Source organism: Pantherophis guttatus, chromosome 1 (genome assembly GCF_059756535.1).
Source record: "Pantherophis guttatus breed Tessera chromosome 1, ASM5975653v1, whole genome shotgun sequence".
Taxonomy (NCBI): domain Eukaryota; kingdom Metazoa; phylum Chordata; class Lepidosauria; order Squamata; family Colubridae; genus Pantherophis; species Pantherophis guttatus.
Genome location: NC_142063.1, coordinates 85,939,458 through 85,960,013, shown reverse-complemented (window position 1 = coordinate 85,960,013; position 20,556 = coordinate 85,939,458). Strand labels below are relative to the sequence as shown.

At 34.4% G+C, this 20,556-nt stretch overlaps 1 protein-coding gene across 1 annotated transcript in view; it reads left to right on the top strand.

Annotated features, from left to right (window-relative positions):
• The window catches only part of ANO1 (anoctamin 1), a 126,292-nt gene that overhangs the window by 52,094 nt on the left and 53,642 nt on the right, over positions 1-20,556 (top strand). Inside the window, exons 4-9 of the mRNA XM_087877521.1 lie at positions 5,153-5,251; positions 8,346-8,497; positions 10,011-10,065; positions 14,886-14,937; positions 19,530-19,595; positions 20,114-20,169. Coding sequence (XP_087733647.1) covers positions 5,153-5,251; positions 8,346-8,497; positions 10,011-10,065; positions 14,886-14,937; positions 19,530-19,595; positions 20,114-20,169 — 480 coding nt within the window. The remainder of the gene's footprint in view (positions 1-5,152; positions 5,252-8,345; positions 8,498-10,010; positions 10,066-14,885; positions 14,938-19,529; positions 19,596-20,113; positions 20,170-20,556) is intronic.

The following is a 20,556-nucleotide window of genomic DNA, read 5'->3' as shown; positions in this document are numbered from 1 at the left end:
ATAGGAGGGCAATTTAACTACATTCAGAAAAAAGTATTTCTTCTGTTGGTTTGTGCATTTAGTTTCCCTGGATAACTTTGAATTTGGAGACAAAGCCACAACTTACAGTGATGTCATGATATATCTTAAGATAAGTACCCATTTCCATGGAATTACTATCCTATCTGTACAAAGATATTAGTTCTGAAAGAATAACACAAATAAAGGGCAATATTGCAGGCTTCTAATGTTGTGTTCAGAAGAATTCACCTTAGCTCATAGTCATTTCAGCCCATGTATGAATCTGTACAATAGAGAGATAAATAGGTGGGAGAATATGTTTTTCTTCAAGGGGAAGGGTTCCAAAACAAACAAGTAAAGAGATTCCCACGGAAGTATATTTTGACTTGACAGTATTATTTCCCAAAGGGATGTGTCCCTCTCTGCCAGTGGCCTTTTGCAAGGATAGTCACGCAAGGGTGAAGATGAGTAACTAAAAAACAAGAGTCATATTTACTAAAATAAGATCAAGGCCTAGGGTTTTGTAGAAATATCCCAGTACACTCTAATCCCAGTAGAATGCCTGAAGAAATACACACTTTTACAAGTTTTCTCTGAAAATCTGCTTAATCTTGCCAGATTTGCTTCCTTTCCTTTAGGACTCCAACTAATTCTTTCTTATAATAAACTATTATGCTATTATTATAGGATTTCTCTATTTCATACCAGTCTAGATGTAATCCAATACAACTAGTCCATTCATGTGGCCATATGTATACTGTGATAATGCCCTGTCAAAGGTTTGGTAAGTGTCCAAAAAGGTGTGTGTGTGTGTGTGTGTGTGTGTGTGTGTGTGTGTGTGTGTGTGTCAGAGAGAGAGAGAGAGTCATTCCATCATTGATAGAAATGCCTTTACATTAAATAACAGTTTGTAACTAAATAACTAAATAAAAGACAAAAGCTGCGTCTTTGAGAGCTGTATTACTAGCAAACATTCAAACACATATTGATGGTTAAATCCTATGTTCTTAATCCATGATTTTAGGCTTACTCAAACCATATCCCCAAATTATTGAATTTGATCGTATGATCTGGCCTTATATGGGAGATATAAAATGAACCTCATTATTTTGTCCTGTGCATCATTGAATTAAATTTTATGGATTGAAAAAATATATTGTAGTTTTAAACATGCAGAGCTGAAGAATGCCACTTTCTAAGAATGATTTAAGTGTTAGAGGTAAACAAACTAATTAAACATACTTTCTTTCAAATATAGTTTAAAAAGCTGATGCTGTTGCAGATATAAATCTTTCCTATGCAGGTTACTTGAGTGATGGTCTCACTCCACTGGGATTGGCCTGTCCCACTTGTGCTAGTAGACTTGTGCTGTGGGTCCTGTCAGCCCAATTATTCCAGCTGGTGGAGTCCAGGAGGAGACCCTTCTCTGCTGTGGCTGCTGTCCTCTGGAACATCTCCCCCCCACCCCACGTGAGGTTGCCCCCCAACCCTCCTATCCTTTCATAAGGGCCTAAAATGTAACTCTGCCAGTTGGTTTGGGGCCCTAATGGGGAAACAACACAGTAAGGTGGTTGATCAAATAATAACAGATCCCACCTCCTCCCACACCACCCTCATCCTCCCCACATGTTTGATTTTAGTTTAGTTATATTTTAATGTATACGTATAGACATATTTTAATGACTGTAAGCCTCCCAGAGTTACCTTATGGTAAAATAGGTGCCTAATAAATGTTATAAATAATGTATAAATAATCCTAGAAGTATGACAAGAACTCCAAAGGCATTTAGAATCACATCTTAGTTTCCACAAATTTAGAAAACGTTTGTCCTACTGTTGTTTGTTTCAATGCATATCAAACTTTATTGGAAGGCAGAGAATGAAGAAATGTAAGTTATATTTTCCAACCCAAACCAATAAGTGATTGGTTTGATAACATACTGTTCAACAGTGTAAATTTTCACAGATGAAAGATGCTGATGGACATTCTGCATCCTTTAAGCAGCACATTTGCATCGCGTTGCATACAGGAATAGGGCAGACAATTTTAAACAAAAAGATTCATCTGTATTTAGAATCTTGTAGTAACACTTTCCTATGTTTAAGGGAAACTGTGTTCAAAAGGACCAAAGACTATTCATGTCATTGTTTTTAAAGATTATAGGAATTCCAAGTCTCTGAAAAAGAAATATTGATGTTACTATTGTAGCTTCTCTTTATTGATGGGAACCTTTTAGCAAATATTCTAAATTAAATGCTGGGCTCAAAAATGCAATTAGGTTGTGACTAGAAATCGGTATTACAGTATAGGTGTTAAATAAAACATCTAGAATAATATTTGAGATATAAATCAAATAGTGCCAGCATAATTAAAATAGAAAAACGTATGTATTTCAATGGGAGTGACTCTAATTTACCTGACATGGGAATAATTATCATGCCAGACCTCCCATATACTAAGCTAAGGGAAAAGTAAGTAGTAAAGGTGTTTTCATTTTATATTGGGTGAAAGTTATATGAAGCTTTGATTATTCAGTGTGATACATCTGTTTCAGAAAAAAAGTATATTTGGAACACAGTATGTTTGCTGACCTGTTATATCTGCTAGCTAAATTAAAACTTCAATCAATCAATAATCAATTATCTATTTTGGTCTAGCTGACTATAAGCATCAAGGCTTTCAAATGCATTAACAGGTTGTTGGTGTAGTTTAGAGATTTCCTCTACATTAGTTCAAATAATTTGTTCTTGAGCAGACAAAATCAAGCCTTCAGTTTCTTTTCTTGAATGTTTCAGTTGTCAACCATTGCCAGGTGTTATCTTAATTCACTTTCCCCTTAATCTTTTGTACAAATTGAGCATGTAATATTTTTCCTTGCCAGAATTCTCTCTGTGTTTTCATAATGTTATTTTGATATTCATGTTTTGTTTCCTGCACATTCAATGAGTTCCAGTTTGTAACTTGCATCAAAGCTCATTCTTGCCTGGTTTTTTTATGTAATGAATGTAGTGCATGCTTTTCTTCTTCAGAAGTGTATTTAACTTGAAGTAAACCTTGCCTCCATGTTTGCAGACAGGTGTAATATGTCAATATCACTACGGGGATTTAATATATAATGAATAGTCATCAGTTTTCTTGTTCTTAAGTCCAAACTGTCTAGTTCAGCTTGCAACTAGTTAATTCTAGCAGTGTATCATATCACAAGTATAGCCTAGGCATTGGTAACTACAGTACATGTTGGTATTGGTAGCTTGACTTGGTGCCAGTTTTTTGTTTTTAATGCTTATGATTTAAATAGTTTTAATATGGTTTTTATGTTGTTTTAATTCTTGATTGGGGGCCCCCCAGAGTTTGGTATAAAATGGGGAGCTATAGAATTATTTTTAATTAATTAAAAGCTTTGAAGGTGTTTCCACCATTTAATTTTGTCTTTAGCAATGTTCTTGCTCTTTGGATGTATACTTTACTAATCACAGTTTTAACTTTTCCATGCTTGATGTTATCCAACTGTAAATGGCCAAGATACTTGTAGGCTCCATCCTGATGGCTCCTAACGATTTAGCCATTCAGTATTTAAATTGTATTACCATTCATGCTTTTACCTCTATTTATTGCTAGTGCACATTTTTCTAGGCCAAATATCACTGTGGTAAAAATTCTTATAATGTTTAATAACTGTATTTCAATTTCTGATTTTCCATAAAGCTTCAGATCATCTATATAAAGCAAATGTGAGATTTTATTAGTATTTTTTGCAATTTGATGACCAATATTTGTTTTCTACAAAAGTGGGGTCATAGCAGTGATAAATAATTAGGGTGTAGTTAACTACAATTTGTATGAGTTAATTTTAAATAAATAGTTTATTTCAAGGCATTTTGATATACCAGCTGTACAATGTAAGCCCTACTGTATTCTCTAAACCCTACTGTAATGTAAGCCCTACTGTATTCTCTAAGACCTAATCCCAGGAAAAATTTAGAACATTAGAGTTCAGTACTGTAATCCTATAATAACATCTTGACTATAAGTCTGAATCTATAAGATTGAATTGAGTCATTGAGTTAAGTCATTGAATTCAATGAGACTGTCTTCCATATAAGCATGAATAAGACACTACTCAGCAAGACACTAGTCAGCAATATGTGACATCAAAAACATAAGCAAATGTCCAGTGATGTTCACAGGAAAATAAAATGGCATATGTGGCAAAAGAATTTCTTGCAATTGTGTGTCACTGAAACCTTATTGTTGACCTTAATATTGGATAAAAGTAAAAGCTCGTTTCAAGGAAAGCATATATTAAATTGATTAAATTCTCCTCCATGAAGTAAGCTAATACCGTACGTGTTTTTGAAGCTCTGCCATATTGGGATTGGCAGCTACTTATGTCTCTTGAGTAATGTATTTCTTGTAAGCAGATGTTCAGGGCAGCAGTATGAAAACAAGCTTTTATGCTTGTGTAAACTACCACAGCAGTAATGGCAATCAAATCAAAGACAGAGAACAGATCTTAGCTCTGTAACTTGTCTTCTTGGAAGGGTTAACTTGCCCAGACTTTGGAAAATTGTCTTAAAAACAAAAATCTGTAGGATTGTCAAAGTGGATTGCCCAGGAAATCCACTGGCACTAATACTTTGAATGATAAGAGGGTCTGGTGTATCTGAAATAATTAATATTAAAACAATGATCTTGTCAATTAGACAAGGAATTTGAAGATGTTAATTAATTTGAGCATAAATAAAGTAAAATTTCAATTACAGTGAGTGGGACTCTGAAAAGAGTAAATGAGTAATAAATTGTAGCCAAATGTTTCTGGTGAATTGTCAGATTGCAATGTTCAAATGATAGGTTAGTAATTTTTTTATAGTAGCACTATTTCATTTGAAAAGAGTACCATTTAATATTAGTGTTGATTTCGAAAGCTTTATTTAAGGCATATTATTTAAACTGGGTTTTGTTTACTTCTGCCAAAATGCTTTAACCTGGTCTATATATCTTTCATCAGCCTTCTTTTATTTGCTCCATAATCATTATGTTCTCCTTTTAAAGAAGAAAAACTTGCAAGGCAATATAAATGAAATTGAACAAATGGTGCTTTGTGTTTATTTGGTTTAAAGGTTTATTTTTCTGTCTGTCTTTTTTTTAAAGACAAAAATACATGGTCTTGGATTTGTAAAAATTCATGCTCCTTGGAATGTTTTGTGCCGCGAAGCAGAGTTTATGAAACTGAAGATGCCCACAAAAAAGGTTAGTTTTAGTATTCTTTAACATCAGGAGGTCTAAACATTTAAATGACATGACATTAACTTCTTTTCATAGTCTCCTCATAAATTAAAATAGTCTGCCTGTAAGAGAAGCAGGATATTTAACTAAACCTCTTGGTACAGTTTGTGACACAATTTATAGAGCAATGTATGAATTGTAATGCTGCAAGATATAAATGTTTATGCATGTTCATTGCACTGCATTGCAGAAATGTGTTCCTTAAAAGATACGTAGACATAGTTGGTGCCATTTTGTAGTTAATCTTATAAATATTTATTGCATGTCTTTCCAAAAATCATGCATAAAACAGGCTGCCTGTGTTTGCTTTTGATTCAGCTGCAGGTTTTTTTCTATTGCCATCAGCCACTCCTCTCATCCCATCCTAAAATTCTAATTCCACTGATATTAACAATGTGCAACCTGATGCTCTTCAGTCAGAATTAGAATTCTCTCTGACTTTAGCCATATTGGATATGATTTATAGAATAATCGTCCAAAATATTTGGAAAGTACAAGGTAACCAAGGGTCTCCCACAATTAAGTGAGTGTTAGTTATCTTTTTCTGATTTCACACCACAGATAAAGCCATTATTGTCTTCAATGTGCATGCGTGATGAGGTTTAAATGTTAGATTTTATGTCAGATGCTCAGCAATTGGAATGGCAATTCAACATGCATTACATAAATAAACAGCACTGCTCGAGAAAAATCTCAAGAAAAAGAATTACTACAGTACATGCTAAATATAGTAGATTTTTAAAAAGAAAATATGACTACTAAAGCAAACAAGGCCATTAGCTATTCTACAGACATAAATCTGTGTATGCCTTAACTTTGCTAAATTTCATCTTTTCTAGTCATAGTTTATGAGGCTACAGTTCTAGAGGATCCTTTGAGAGGATGGGATGGATCATCATAATAAGAATAAATTTACTGAAATTATGACTAACATCATTACTTAAGTCCCATTGATTTCAGTGAATTTACTTAACACCCTAGTTCAAATCTAATAGGTTTTGAGTTTAGTATAATGTGTAAATCTATTCATTACAGCAATGATGGTGAACCTTTTTGGCACCAAGTGCTGAAAAGGTCACGTGGAAACATCACATGCACGCACGCTCGTTGGGGGCACGCTCCAGAAAAGCCAAGCTTCCGGGTTCTAGCACGCATGCATGCCCAACGATCAGCTGGCTGGCATGCATGCGCAGGGTGGTTTTCAGCACTGCCGCGTGCATGAAGGGATCGCGCTCTGGAAAAACTGGACTTCTGGGTTCTGGCATGCATGTGCACCTGACGATCAGCTGGCTGGCATGCATGCGCACACCAGTTTTCTGCACTGCCGTGTATGCGAAGAACAGCTAATCGTCGCACGTGCATGGTTGCCAGAAATCTGGAAGACAAACAGGCAAGTCTGTATGTGCCGGGCGACATGGGTTCGCTTACCGTGCCATAGGTTCACCATCACAGTATTATAGCTTTGTGTTACTTTAAATTTGGAAATATAATTAAAATAAATAACATGATAAATAGAACTTGAACAGATACTGTTACAAAATTCAAGTCTAATGTTTAATTTTAGTTTTACTTAAAATAATTACTTTGTACTCTAAAGCTGTCTCTTCTTCCACTAGAGACATTTCCCTGCGGAGTCTGGGTTACATCTGAGTCTGACCAGTAGGCACAACAAACTGTTGTTTAAAACATTCTAGTCTGTGTCTCTACCATGGAAATTTTAATGTATGTCTATATAAATAAGATTATTTCTGTGTTTTCGGTTAAATACTTCTCTCATTAAAAAATAAGTTTGAAAAGTCAAATTATTTTAATGACAATATTATGTTGAAATTATGATTCTATATATAGACATGGATATGTGAATTACAAGCATAAAAGAACTAGTAGAATCTAGTTTTAATTTCCAATGAATATTTGAAGTACAATTCTAAAAGCCCATTGTCACCATAGAATATTATGTGATTGAATACTATGCTTTTGAAAGATGTGTCTGTACCTGTTCAGGGTGCAAAATTGAGAAATGGATCAATATTTAATGACATACTAAGTGCAGAACCCAGACTCTGAAGGGAAATGTCTCTAATGGAAGAACAGACAGCCTTAGAGTATAAAGCAATTTATTTTAAGTAAAACTAAAATTAAACATTAGGCTTGAATTTTGTAACAGTATCTGATCAAGTTCTATTTATCATGTTATTTATTTTAATTAAATTTCTAAGTTTAAAGTAATCCATCCATCATTTTTAGAAAATCTGAATTAAGGAGATCAGAAGGAATTGAGCCTCCTTGGCCAGAAAAATATGAAGTAATATGATCCAAATCAGCAAGGATAAGGTGCTGGAAACAGAATTTTGTATAATGTAATGGGGTATTATAAACAAAAATTTGCTTTTGTTTTTTTGCTTGCAGAAAGTTTATGTAATATAAAAATTATCATCCAATTCCTATTGTTGGAAGCCATTCTGTCATAATTAGAACCATAATTGCATAAGATTCATATTCCTATAGTCCTATCTTTACATGACCTTTCATTTCAACATTTGGACATCACCACCCATAATGATTTATGGGTAAATACTTTGGCCATCTAATACTTTGGCCACCTAATGAAAAGGAAGGACTCACTGGAGAAGAGCCTAATGCTGGGAATGATTGAGGGCAAAAGAAGAACGGGACGACAGAGAATGAGGTGGCTGGATGGAGTCACTGAAGCAGTCGGTGTGAGCTTAAATGGACTCCGGCGGATGGTAGAGGACAGGAAGGCCTAGAGCAGTGTTACTCAGTGTTACCCCAGCACTGGCTGGGGGATTCTGGGAGTTGAAGTTCACCCATCTTCAAGCTACCAAGGTTGTGAAACACTGGCCTAGAGAAACGTCGTCCATGGGGTCATGATGGGTCGGACACGACTTTGTGACTAACAACAACAACCCATAATGATTTTCTAATTTTAACTGTCCTGATTAAAAGTTTTACTTTTTTTAAAGCCGTGGTACATTCTACAAATGATTTAAATGAAGTAGGATTTTTTTTTTAAAAAAAAAGTCTTTTCAATCCTTAGGTGTATCAAATTCATCAACCTCATGGCCTTTTGAAAAAGATCAATTCTGTAATCCAAAAAATAACAGAACCCATTCAACCTAAAGTGGCAGAACATAAGCATCAGACAGTGAAACGACTTTCCTATCCTTTCTCAAGGGAGAAGCAACACTTGTAAGTTAAAGTTCATTGGTTTTAGTTCATGTCATTTACAACAGAATTGGCCCCTGGGAATAGCACTAGGCTCAAATATGTGAATATTAATAGAAATGTGTAGGGTTGTGCCTGAATACAATTTGCACTAAATTTATCATTTTTTCCAAATAAACAGGATCTTGTCTAGCTCATGGAAGATTTTTGTCATGATGAATTTCCTTAATGACTTACGAAATAATCCTATACCCATCTGCAAGTTAAATCCCACTGAGTTCAAGCCATGCCCCCAAGTAAAGAGATACAGGATTCCAGTTTCAGGCTGTAGTTCTGCCCTGACTGATCGGGAAATAAGCCAGCTGAATCCAATCAGGCTTACTTCTAAAGACATACAAGTAGCTTGATACACATATAGTTGGATTCCCAAAGCTAAGACTAATAAAAGAATGGTAGATATCTTATTTGGCTGCTTTTTCTCTTTCTTTATTAAAAACCCATTGGTGTGTATGCCACACTTTCCCAAAAGTGGTTCAAGAGAGAAAGCATCCAAGCGGCATCACATTCTACGGCCAAGTCTATCTTGTAATCTCTTTACCGCAAGCAGAATACAATATAAACCATGAGAAAAGCAACCTATTAAAAGTTCATAAAAGTTGTAATACAAGGAAAAACAGCACACAGACAATTAAAGTATATGAACTTCTACTGGGTGTCTACTGGGCTTCCTTGTGCAGATGTTAGGCATTGTAAGAATTGACTGCTGGACTAAATGGGCCAGGGATCTGATCCAGCAGGACATTTTTAATATTCTAATTCGGTCTCCATGTGACAGTATTCAATTTAGCAATCATTACAGGATATTTCTCAGTTGAATAAAGAATATGACTTTTAGTTACTAGGGATGTTGTTAGACCGTACCGCCTTATGATTCTACTGTACAATTCCTCTGTACAATTTCTTGAAAAGCAATGTTTTGATATGGTCTTCAGCAGAGAGCCCTTTCAGAATTGTAGGCTGAAGCAACAGGTCTATATATTATTATAGGTCTAGAAAGCAGCAATAGTTGAGATTGAACATTATAGTTGAGATTGAACATTATGAGCCGCGGTGGCGCAGTGGTTAGAGTGCAGTGCTGCAGGCTACTTCTGCTGATCACCGGCTGCCAGCAGTTTGGCAGATCGAATCTCACCAGGCTCAATGTTGACTTAGCCTTCCATTCTTCCGAGGTCGATAAAATGAAGACCAAAATTGTTGGGGCAATATGCTGACTCTGTAAACCGCTTAGAGAGGGCTGTAAAGCATTATGAAGCGGTATATAAGTCTAAGTGCTATTGCATCCTACATATAATGGGTTGGATATATGTTAATAGCTGAAACGTTTGAACTCAGAGGCTTCAAAAGAAGAGTAGCAACTTTCTGAAGACTTCGTTGAAATAAAGTTTTGACCAAACAATATGATTCTGTTGTATATTGCTTTACATTTATTCAGGGTTTTTTTTTAATTTTTTCTTTTCCTTCTCTACTATTATCACAGGTTTGACCTCTCTGATAAAGACTCCTTTTTTGATAGCAAAACTAGAAGTACCATAGTAAGTATGTATTTCTAAAATATTAGAGTAATATGGTATTCCTCTTTAGCTGTTTTCATGATTTCTATATAATTCATTATATAAAAAATCTACATCAGAAGTGAATAATCTGATTCATGCATCTTTCCATCTTATCTTAATTTTTAATGTGGTAGGAGAAGAAACTCATTAAATATGTGAGTGTAAAGTGTAAACTGTTTAATGTTAATTAAATGTAAATGAAATAAAATAAAATTGAGTTCTTGTTCCAGGCCACTATTCTTTTGAATTATGACTCTCAATTCAGAAAAAGTTCTGCATACCTACTAGTCAATCTAAAAAGATGTATTTTATTTTTTTAATCTTAAAAAAATAAAAAAAATAATCAATTCAAACATAAATGATAATACAAAAAAAAAAAAAATAACTAGAATGACCAAAATCCAAAATAAATATTTTTCTTAGAAACAAAAAAAAAAAAAATGAAGAAAAGATAGTGGTGAATAACTGATTTTTATTGCTCAGTCTTAAAACATTTTGTTAATATATAAATGTACAATATATCATTGGGAAATATTGCAAAACATGTTGATGTCATAAAGCAGGATACATATCTAGCACTAAAGTATGCCTGAATGCATTGCTGCTCTCGCAGGAAAGCTTTCTTTTCCACTTTTCCCATTGTAGGTGCCACCAAAGTCAGTTCTAGAGAATTGGGAAGACTTTGGGAATAGATTCTGAGGACATCTGAAGGAACTTCAAGATAGTAGGAAAGTGTCTACTAGTTCTACTAATACAAACTCCCACAGCTGAAAAATTTAATTAGTTTTCTTCACAAAATCCTGTAACATAAGTGTAAAAGGGTAAATGTAAAGGTTCCCCTTGCACATATATGGTAGTCGTTTCTGGCTCTAGGGGGCGGTGCTCATCTCTGTTTCAAAGCCGAAGAGCCAGTGCTGTCCGAAGACGTCTCCATGGTCATGTGGCCGGCATGACTGAACGTCAAAGGCGCATGGAACGCTGTTACCTTCCTATCAAAGGTGGTTCCTATTTTTCTACTTGCATTTTTTATGTGCTTTCAAACTGCTAGGTTGGCAGAAGCTGGGACAAGTAACGGGAGCTAACCATGTTACGCGACACTAGGGATTCAAACTGCTGAAATGCCGACCTTTCAATTGACAAGTTCAGCATCTTAGCCACTGAGCCACCGCATGCCTAATAACATAACATAACATTTTTGTTATCCCCTGATAACATAAGTGTAGGCTGCTCCAATTAAGAGCTCATGGTTCCCAACCGAATAGGAAGGTAAAGGAGAGTGGCCTTCCCTGCTTTCTCGTCTCTTAAAGCTTTATATAGAAATATTGTCAGTTAAATGTAATAGAGCTTTTTTGCATTTTGCCTAGTATGATGTCACAGTATGTTGCAGAAAAAATACATAGTTTAGTACACTGTACATACCATACTAAACAAATTCAACCTGAACTATATTCCTTTTCTCTAGGTAGAATTAGTGTGAAATATAAAGTAACAAATACTATCAAACACATCACTGTATAATTCATTCTTTAGTCAGAATACTGAATAAAGTTTTCACTCCCTGAAAAAGGGATAATTCAGTGGGATAATTTTCTATGCATAGCAAAGTAGTCCCAAATAGAATTTGTAATGTAATCATCAACAAACTGGAGAATGGCTCTGAAGGGATGCCAGATTTAGTAGCAGTGTGACTCTTTCTCAGCATTTGGGGTATCTTGCTTTGAAGTGGTATAGTTCATGTTTAACTGGAACATTTGCATTATGAAGAAGCTCCGATAACCAGAACTAACTACAAGTTGCTATGGATTAGTATTCAGCTTGTAGTAGATTCCTTTTGTCAGTTTTATAGCACCAAGGAGTCTGTATAAATTGCATGAGGAATGTTATTGCCTTTGTGTACTTCCTGCATCTTCCTCCATATACTAAACTGTCATCAGTAATCCTATACCAAATACCATAATAAATTCTGCTTCCAACTCCCACTTTTCTTATCTGAAGAGCCTTCAGATTCTTTAATTATTCTACTGCTGGTTTGTTTTGTCCCCTGTTATCCTCCCATTTATTTTGACTAAACAAGCCAGCTAATATTATTAACAAATGAATTTTATTAAAACCTATGTTTAAAAAGGGTTTTTTTTAGTTTAGCTATGAAGAGTTTAAATTGTTAATGAATGACAGTTCTACCGTATAGAATTTATGGGAATTGATTTTTCCATATATCCTTCCATGTTATTTCTACATGGATTTTATTTCATTTAACTCAGAAAACAGTCTTAGATACATCAAGGAGTAGCTTATAAATTTCAGGAAGAGAAGGAAAAGGAAAGAAATTGTGAAAATGTTATTTTAATTTCTTAAGAAATAGGAAGTTGAGGATGGACAAAGTGTGGCCATTCAGATATTTTGAATTAAAATCACAGATTGTACAGGTTTACAGTCAATCTGCAATTGGCAATCATACTCAAAGCCCAGCTGGATAGTGTGTGTGTGTGTGTGTGTGTGTGTGTGTGTGTGTGTGTGTGTGTAAAAATTCTATAGACATCAGGTTTCTTTTGCTTCCTATAAAGCAGATGGATAGAAGATAAATAGAATGGATGGATGGATGGATGGATGGATGGATGGATGGATGGATAGATAATTATGTATAAATTCATATTTGCATACATAGCAAATGACCCAATAAGAATACACTTCCTCACTATCTAATGCCACATGTTAACATATATAAAGTTGTTTCTAATTATACAATTTCATACAAATGTTCCAAAAAATCTCTGTGAACTGCAGTCCTATCCATTGTTTTCTGAACTAATTGGGAATTGTTAAACATAAATTAGTTGGGTTATTCTGTCAGTATTGTTTTTGTCCAGAATGCTTCCCCTCTCCCCTGAAAAATAGAAAGGTGAGGAAAGGTGGCAAGTTTTTTTAATTAGTTTCCATGGCTTGGAAACACAGCTGTGTAAGAGCTAATTACTAGGTATGGCTACTATTGTTTTATTCACCACCATCCATTTAAAAAATAAGGCTTAATTAAGCAAAACAAAATAGAAAAAAGATATGACAGTTTCTAAAGGTGTGCTTAGCCCTGGAGATTATATATGCCACTTTGTGACTCATTAGGCTGGAAAAGTTTTGAAGTTTTACAATAATTTTAATCTTAATTTCAGAAGGGTTGCAATCATAAATATATGAATGAATTATATATGTCATGTGGGGCTTGTACCAACTGTATCTTATTAGTCAATACTTTCATTTATATTGAAAACAGTTATTACAGACAGTTGACTAATGTATATTTTATTCAATTTGTGCCTGATAAACATGACAGTTGTGAAGTGGAAGTTTTTAACAAGATGTTGGATAACCATTTGTCTGAAGTGGTGTAGGGTTTCCTGCCTAAGCAGGGGGTTGGACTAGAAAACCTCCAAGGTCCATTCTAACTCTATTATTATTATATTATATTACATTTCCTGATTATATTATCTACATTTATACTGAACAAAATGAGGTGATACTGATATAAATGTAAACATTGGATATTCCCCATGTTAGAAATTTTGAAATGCCCCCTTTTTAAAGTCACTTTTTATATTCCACTATTATTTTTGAATGCTAGTTTGGAGCTATATGAATTTATATAAGTTGATTCCCTGATGACTAATTTCCATGTTAAGACCGATGATGTATTTTTCAACATCATTTGTGCCCATTTCACTGGAAAGAGCAATGATTTTATAACTGGAAAATTGGTAATATACCATAATAAATAATTTAACATTTTGAAATATCTATACTAATAAAAAAAAGTTTTCTAACCAACTCTGGTTTTTAAAAGGTGTAATAAAAATGTTTTTATGTGATCTTAATCTTTACTTGTTGAAGGCATAAGCATACTTACCTGAACTCAAAGGGATTTGGTTTGTTGTAATCATGTAATCAAGATACTAATAAATGCTGCAGACTTTCTGCAGGACAGAATTCACTTCTGATGCAAAAGCTAGCCACTTGGATTGTCTTGGAAATCAACTAACCTTCCCCAAAATAGTTATTTCTGAAATTATTTCAATTTTCCTTGGAACTAATTTTTCTAGTATCTCATCTATTCAACTAACAATGTCTACAAAGAAGGTGGAGAGATATAGTTTACGCATTGTAAGACGCCCTGAGTCTCCGGAGAAGGGCGGCATATAAATCAAATTTAAAAAAAAAAAATAGTTGCAAAAATACAGCAGTCGGGCTGCAAAAATCTGAACTACCATAGGTAGAGTTTTCTAAATCTCTGATTCATTTGGATTTTTGTAGCCCAACTGAATGGATAGAAATGAATGAAGGAAACATATTATTCCACCCAACATTAGCATTAAATCTAATTGATAAATGGGTGGTGTTTGCTTTATGTGTTGAGACAAGTACTATTAGCCCCTGAAACCTATAGTCAGAAATGAAAGTCACAACAATGAATAAACTTGTTTTGCATGTTAATAGGGTGCTTCCACAATATGGGGAAGTAATCAAATAGATTGGTTTAATAATAATTAAATTGAGCCCATTTAATTATTCATTGATACTGTGGAAACATCATATTTTCTAATCCTAGGAAAAAAGGAATAGCTGATAATAATGGTATTTCTCAAAGTTGTACAAAATAATCGTTTTCATAATAGGAATTTCACATTTTTAGTATTTTGCTTGCTTAAGAATTGCATTTGTTAGTTTTTGGAGTGATATACAGGGAAAATATTATTTCCCATTTCCCAAGCAGCTACTTGTTCTCTAATGTTTATGAAACATTTTTCCTATAGGTTTATGAAATACTGAAAAGAACTACATGCACCAAAGCCAAGTATAGCATGGGTAAGAAAATTTATTTACATTTAAATTAGTCTGTATCCTAGCTTTCTGAATGTTTTTAGTTTATACTTTAAGAGATTATAAGTTTTTACACTTTTCCATAAGATGCTGAATGCAATATACAGTAGATGTCCTGCTTAAAGACGTTTTGTGAAATGATTTTTAGCTCATAACATATATACAAGATTTTGATAAATAAAACAATTTCTTATAGATATAAACATTGCTTACAGATATCTTTTAATATAATTTTTATTTATAAGAACCAAGACTATTGGATTTGGTTTTGTCATACAAATACATGTATTGTATTCCTTTTCATGTTTATTTAGAAGCAAATGTCATTTGTTTTCCCTAGAAAGTATGGGGAAAGCTTCTAGATCTAACCTATAAAAATCTATTTGATGAAAGCAAAGATGTATTTATTCTAATATAGTGGCTTTTTGGATTTTTGCAACCCAGATTTGGGGACTGTAATTTAGTTTCAGTATGTGACTTTTCTTTTTAAATTTCAGTATCACGTTATTTTAATTTGCACTATGTAAACGAGCTCTTTATCAGTAAAGAATTTAATTTAAAAAGGGAAACTGAATTAATGCTATTTGTATATAAATACATGTTTTGACAAAAAAAAACAGTGATTCACTTTTTTGAAAACAAAAGGCAAATCAAGTTGATCGTATCAATTCTGGTGTAAAGCATGTCATGCCGTCAACATATCACTGCTGTTTGTGTATTTGGATATAAATGGACTGATCCTGAAAATATATTTTGGAACAGTTTATTGTTTATCATAAAAAGAACTATAATTAAAAAAAACTTTTAAACTAAGGGCATAATGAATTAGCAAAAAAAAATCCTAAATCTGATGTCACTCATGCTGAATTTTAATTATATACTTACATCTCATTCAAGAACATTGTGTCAGCTCTATTCCTTGCATTCTAAAAAGCTCATTAATTATGTGGCCCCATTAAACAGTGTTTTTAAATTCAATATATTATTGTGGAAATGAAGACTATGCAACACTTCAGATTCAAAGCAAAGGCATTTAAGAACTTGTGGAATTTAAGGAATTTAAGAACTTGTGGAACCTGTCTGTAGCTCCTTAAAACAGACACAATTTTCCTGGGGCTGCGTGACTGCCCTCTTCAGCTTTAGTATGAACCCAGTAGAAGTTGCTTTTGGTTTAAGTGTTAAGTGTTGGCGAACCTTTTCAGCACCGAGGGCCAAAATGGGAGTGTGCACGCACGCATGGGAGCGCTGGAAACCGGAAGAGCAGCCGCCCAATGCGCATGCATTACTGGGCGGTTGCTCTTTTGGTTTCCAGTGCATGCATGCACACCGGCCACCTGGTCTTCTGGTTTCTGGTGCACATGCGTGCGCAAAGACCAGCTGGTCGGTGTGCATGCACTTGCCGGAAACTGGAAGAGCAATGGGTGACGGCTTGCATGCCTGGAGAGATAGCTCTGTGTGCCACTTCCATCATGCATGCCATAGGTTCGCCATCACGTGTTTAAACAGTTGTAAAAAGATGCTGCATATATGCTCATGGATGCAGAAATGCATTTTTTCTTTGAATCCAAAGCTTTTCATAAACATAATTTTCACAACAATATTTTTTTAAATAAGGTATCCTTTACCCCATATCTGGAACAGCAATCAGCCCTAGCACGAACCATTATTTACATTTGCTGAGTAGCTTTCATAACTTCAAGGCATTGCATTCTGGTTTTCTGTGTGTACGGCAGCTTTTCTTACATAGTAAGCTGCTGGGAACACTTTACAGGAAATACCTAGAGACATGTCTCTGCATAAATGCATATGACATTAGATATATCATTAAGATAAGCTGTAGAGTTGAATTTTTATTTTATTTATTTGTATTCCTCCTTTATTATTTTGACAAATAACTCAAGGCGGTGAATATATCCTACACACCTTTCTCCTCCTGTTTTCCCCACAACAATAACCTTGTGGGGTGGATTCAGCTGAGAGAGAGTGATTGGCCCGAAGTCAACCAATTGGTTTTCATGGCTAGGGTGGGACTTGAATTCACAATCTCCTGCTTTCTAGCCTGATGCCTTAACACTAGATCAACTGGGCTCTCTATTGTTGTGTTGATCTATTGCAATAAACATTATAAAGATTTTAATGAGTTGAAGGCAAAGTGCTATGCAGCAATTTAGATTAAAAGGACCAAATGTTGAGACCACTTGTTGAGAGCACTTTAACCCCAAAACACTTTTTCTACCATGCAATAAAGAAAAGGAGATTGTTCCTCTATTTTCTAACAGGTGTGTCTACATATTTTCCAAATTACATTTTACATCGGATGTAAATCACATCGGATTGCTAGAGGCATGTGTTGAAGTAGTTTGGTTCATCTAGGGCAGGGGTGTCAAACTCACAGCGTCATGGCAGCATCACATGACTATTGGGACTTTTTTTCCCCTTTGCTAAACCGGGCATGAGCGTGGCCAGAAAATGATGCATCCAGGCCGCAGGCCACGAGTTTGACAGTCCTGATCTAGGATACCATTTCTCAACCTGGTGCTCTCCAGATTTTTTGGATTATATCCAAATATTACACAGACCAAGAAATGTGGCAATCATAATTTTGAGTTATGGAGTGTAGTAGATCACTTTCTTGCAGTCATTTACTGAATCTGTTGAATATGGGAATCAACCCACACTTTTTTAACCTTGGTGATATCTTGATGGTATCTTTGAAACAGGATATTTTTCAATCAAGATCAAGGAGTCCATGCCTTCTTCGCACAGAGCTGTTTCCTAGCATTTACCAAGCAATTTGTGATTATGATTATAAGCTACGTTAATAGGCTTGGTTACATTAATAAAGGATCTCCTTTCACCAGAATTATGTATATAAGAAAAACCCTAATTTTTTAAAAGTAGATTGCATGTAAATGGATCTTACATCTCCTGGAAAGTATTTGTATCAAAAAGATGTGAATGCTTGCAGTCTGTTAACATAAATAATAATAGGGATTATTGGTTAGAAAAAATGAGAATTTATTTTGAATGCATCAAGATACTGATAAAATGTATAGATGTGAAATGCGGTCTCATTATCTCCAAACTAACCTAAGACACCTCCAGGGTTCTGTTTTCAAATAATTAGTATTTTACCCTCAAACAAATGGACCAGCAGCTTCAGTATTGGAAGAGGAAGATTATATTATACCAACAAATGTTTCCTGCCATTTGTTTGGACTGTTGTTGGTACTTGGCCAATTTGTAGTCAAAATGTAGATGTATAGTTTCAAGCTTTTAAAACTCAATGGAAGAATGTAGTTACAGCCTCTGTGTGCTGCAGGTAGGATTATTATGCTCATGATGTTTAACAAATGAGCAGGGTTAGCTTTTCTATTTTTTTTTTTAACAACAGGATCTAGGCTACTGAGAATTACCCCATTTAAAAGTGAAGCAGCTAGTCTTTGTCATTTTAAAGAACCAGTTTTACATTTGCCACTTTTTTTAAATTTTATTTTGATTTATATGCTGCCCTTCTCCAGAGATTCAGGGCGGCTTACAAGGCGTTAAGCAATTGCAACTTAAGCAATTTAGAACCACAAACAGAAGAATATACTAGAATGCTTGAGAAAATAAAACTGATTATCTTATGGCCAGGCAGTTCTGTATGACTTTGCCATTTTAAATATCATAAATATATATTGGCAGATGATTTAGAGAGGGAAATTCACTAAGGTTGCTGCTAATGTTGATAATAGACTAACTTGTGCATGCATGAGTGCTCCTTTTTATGTTGCAATTCTGTAAATAATGTCAAAATCAGTTGCATTGATCATTTCACTTTCTTAAAAAGCAAAGGAAAAGTTTTGGTATTCCTAGTAAACTTTTTGTGGAATATCCCAATTGTCTGTTATATTATTATCAGGAGAAAACCAACCATTGCACATAAATGCCTTCTAGAACATTTGGCAACAATAATCAATGAGAAGCTAGCACAAAATACAACTGGAAATGTTATAATGCTGCATTCAGAAGAAATAATTATAATGAAGTAATCTGTTTGTTAAGACAAATTTTAGGTTTTAAGGAAACTGAAAATATTTTCTCAAAATACTATTTAACAAACAATGGTAAACCCTTTTGTATTCCTGTCCAGTGCTTTTTAATTTTTTTTTATTTTTGTATGGTTTTACTGATTAGATTAAAGCCAGTGTTCAAAACAGGCTATCAGGAACCTCAAGCATGTATTCTTAGGTAACATAATCTCTTCAAAGTTTGTTAGGATTCCAATATTAGAAAGCTGTTACTTTAATTAGAAAGCTGCTACTTTAATGTTGGCTGCTGTAATGGGAAAAAAAAACATTTAGGAATAAAATATAGCTTTCAAAAATTTATAAATGGCTGGACTATGATCAGCTTTATCAAAGTGCATTCTTCATTCACTACAAAATCTCAGCATCTCCCAGTGTGTCTAATCTTACTTAATTCCAAACTAAAGATAATTCCTCTGAAGAAATAATATACATTTCCTAGAGTCTCCCGTCGCACAAGCATTGTAACTGCTCAATTATATAACTAATAGACAAATGTGTAAACAGGGAAAGGAGAGGGAAGAAAGAAGGACACTACCCTTTTAAATAAAAGACGAAAATGTGATAAATATGGTAAGTATGATGCTAAGGCCTTTCCAAAGGCTTTCCAAATAGCTTCTCTAATCAAGCTTAAATCTGATTTTAAAACTCTGTATGAGTGTGTGCGTATGGTTTGCATGAGGATGTGCGTGGGGATGCGTCCTGTCCCCAATGCTCAATCAAAGCTCTCTCTTTCTTACAATCTCGCCTTTTGCTACCCTTCCAAATCTGTGAGCTTGCTTTTCAAATCCAATTTAAAGATTCAAGGTAGGTAAGTGATTACACTGATTAATTTGAAGTTCATTGGTTTTCTCTCTTGATTTGAAATCATGATTTGTGATTCTCTATACATTTCCTTTTCTTGATATCAATCCACTTTATAGTCCATACAGTTAAAAGATATGGAATCAAATGAAATGGGCCAAGATTCATTCTTTAATAAAAATCATTGAAGTTTTGAGAGGGAAATCTCCACACATGGAAAGTGAGGGAATTACTTGAGAGAATTCAATTGTGGTAATATAAATAGGAATTTCTTCTTGTTTTTTCAGGGATCACCAGTCTACTTGCCAATAGTGTTTACAGTGCTGCATATCCCTTGCATGATGTAAGTAGTCTTGAAATATATTTTGTGTTTCTAGAAGACGAAACCAAGAATCCCTAATGCATTAGGTATGAATGACACTATGCTAAACATCTTCAGTATTTCATGAGCCAGCCAGCTGTACATTTAGATTAAAAATTAGCAGTTTGTTTAAGAATCTGCCAACTTGTTATGGATTTAGTCCCAAACTGAATTTCTTTCCATTTTACACGGAATAGAACTATACAGTCGACTCAGCAAATAACCAACTCAGCAAATACTCACTTTGATTTTCTGCCTTCAAGAAGTATATATCCAACTTAGCTATCTATCTTCTGATTTAAATATATCTGATATCTTTTTATGCTTATAAAGGTTTGGATGGTGATAGAATAGGAAGATATATTAACC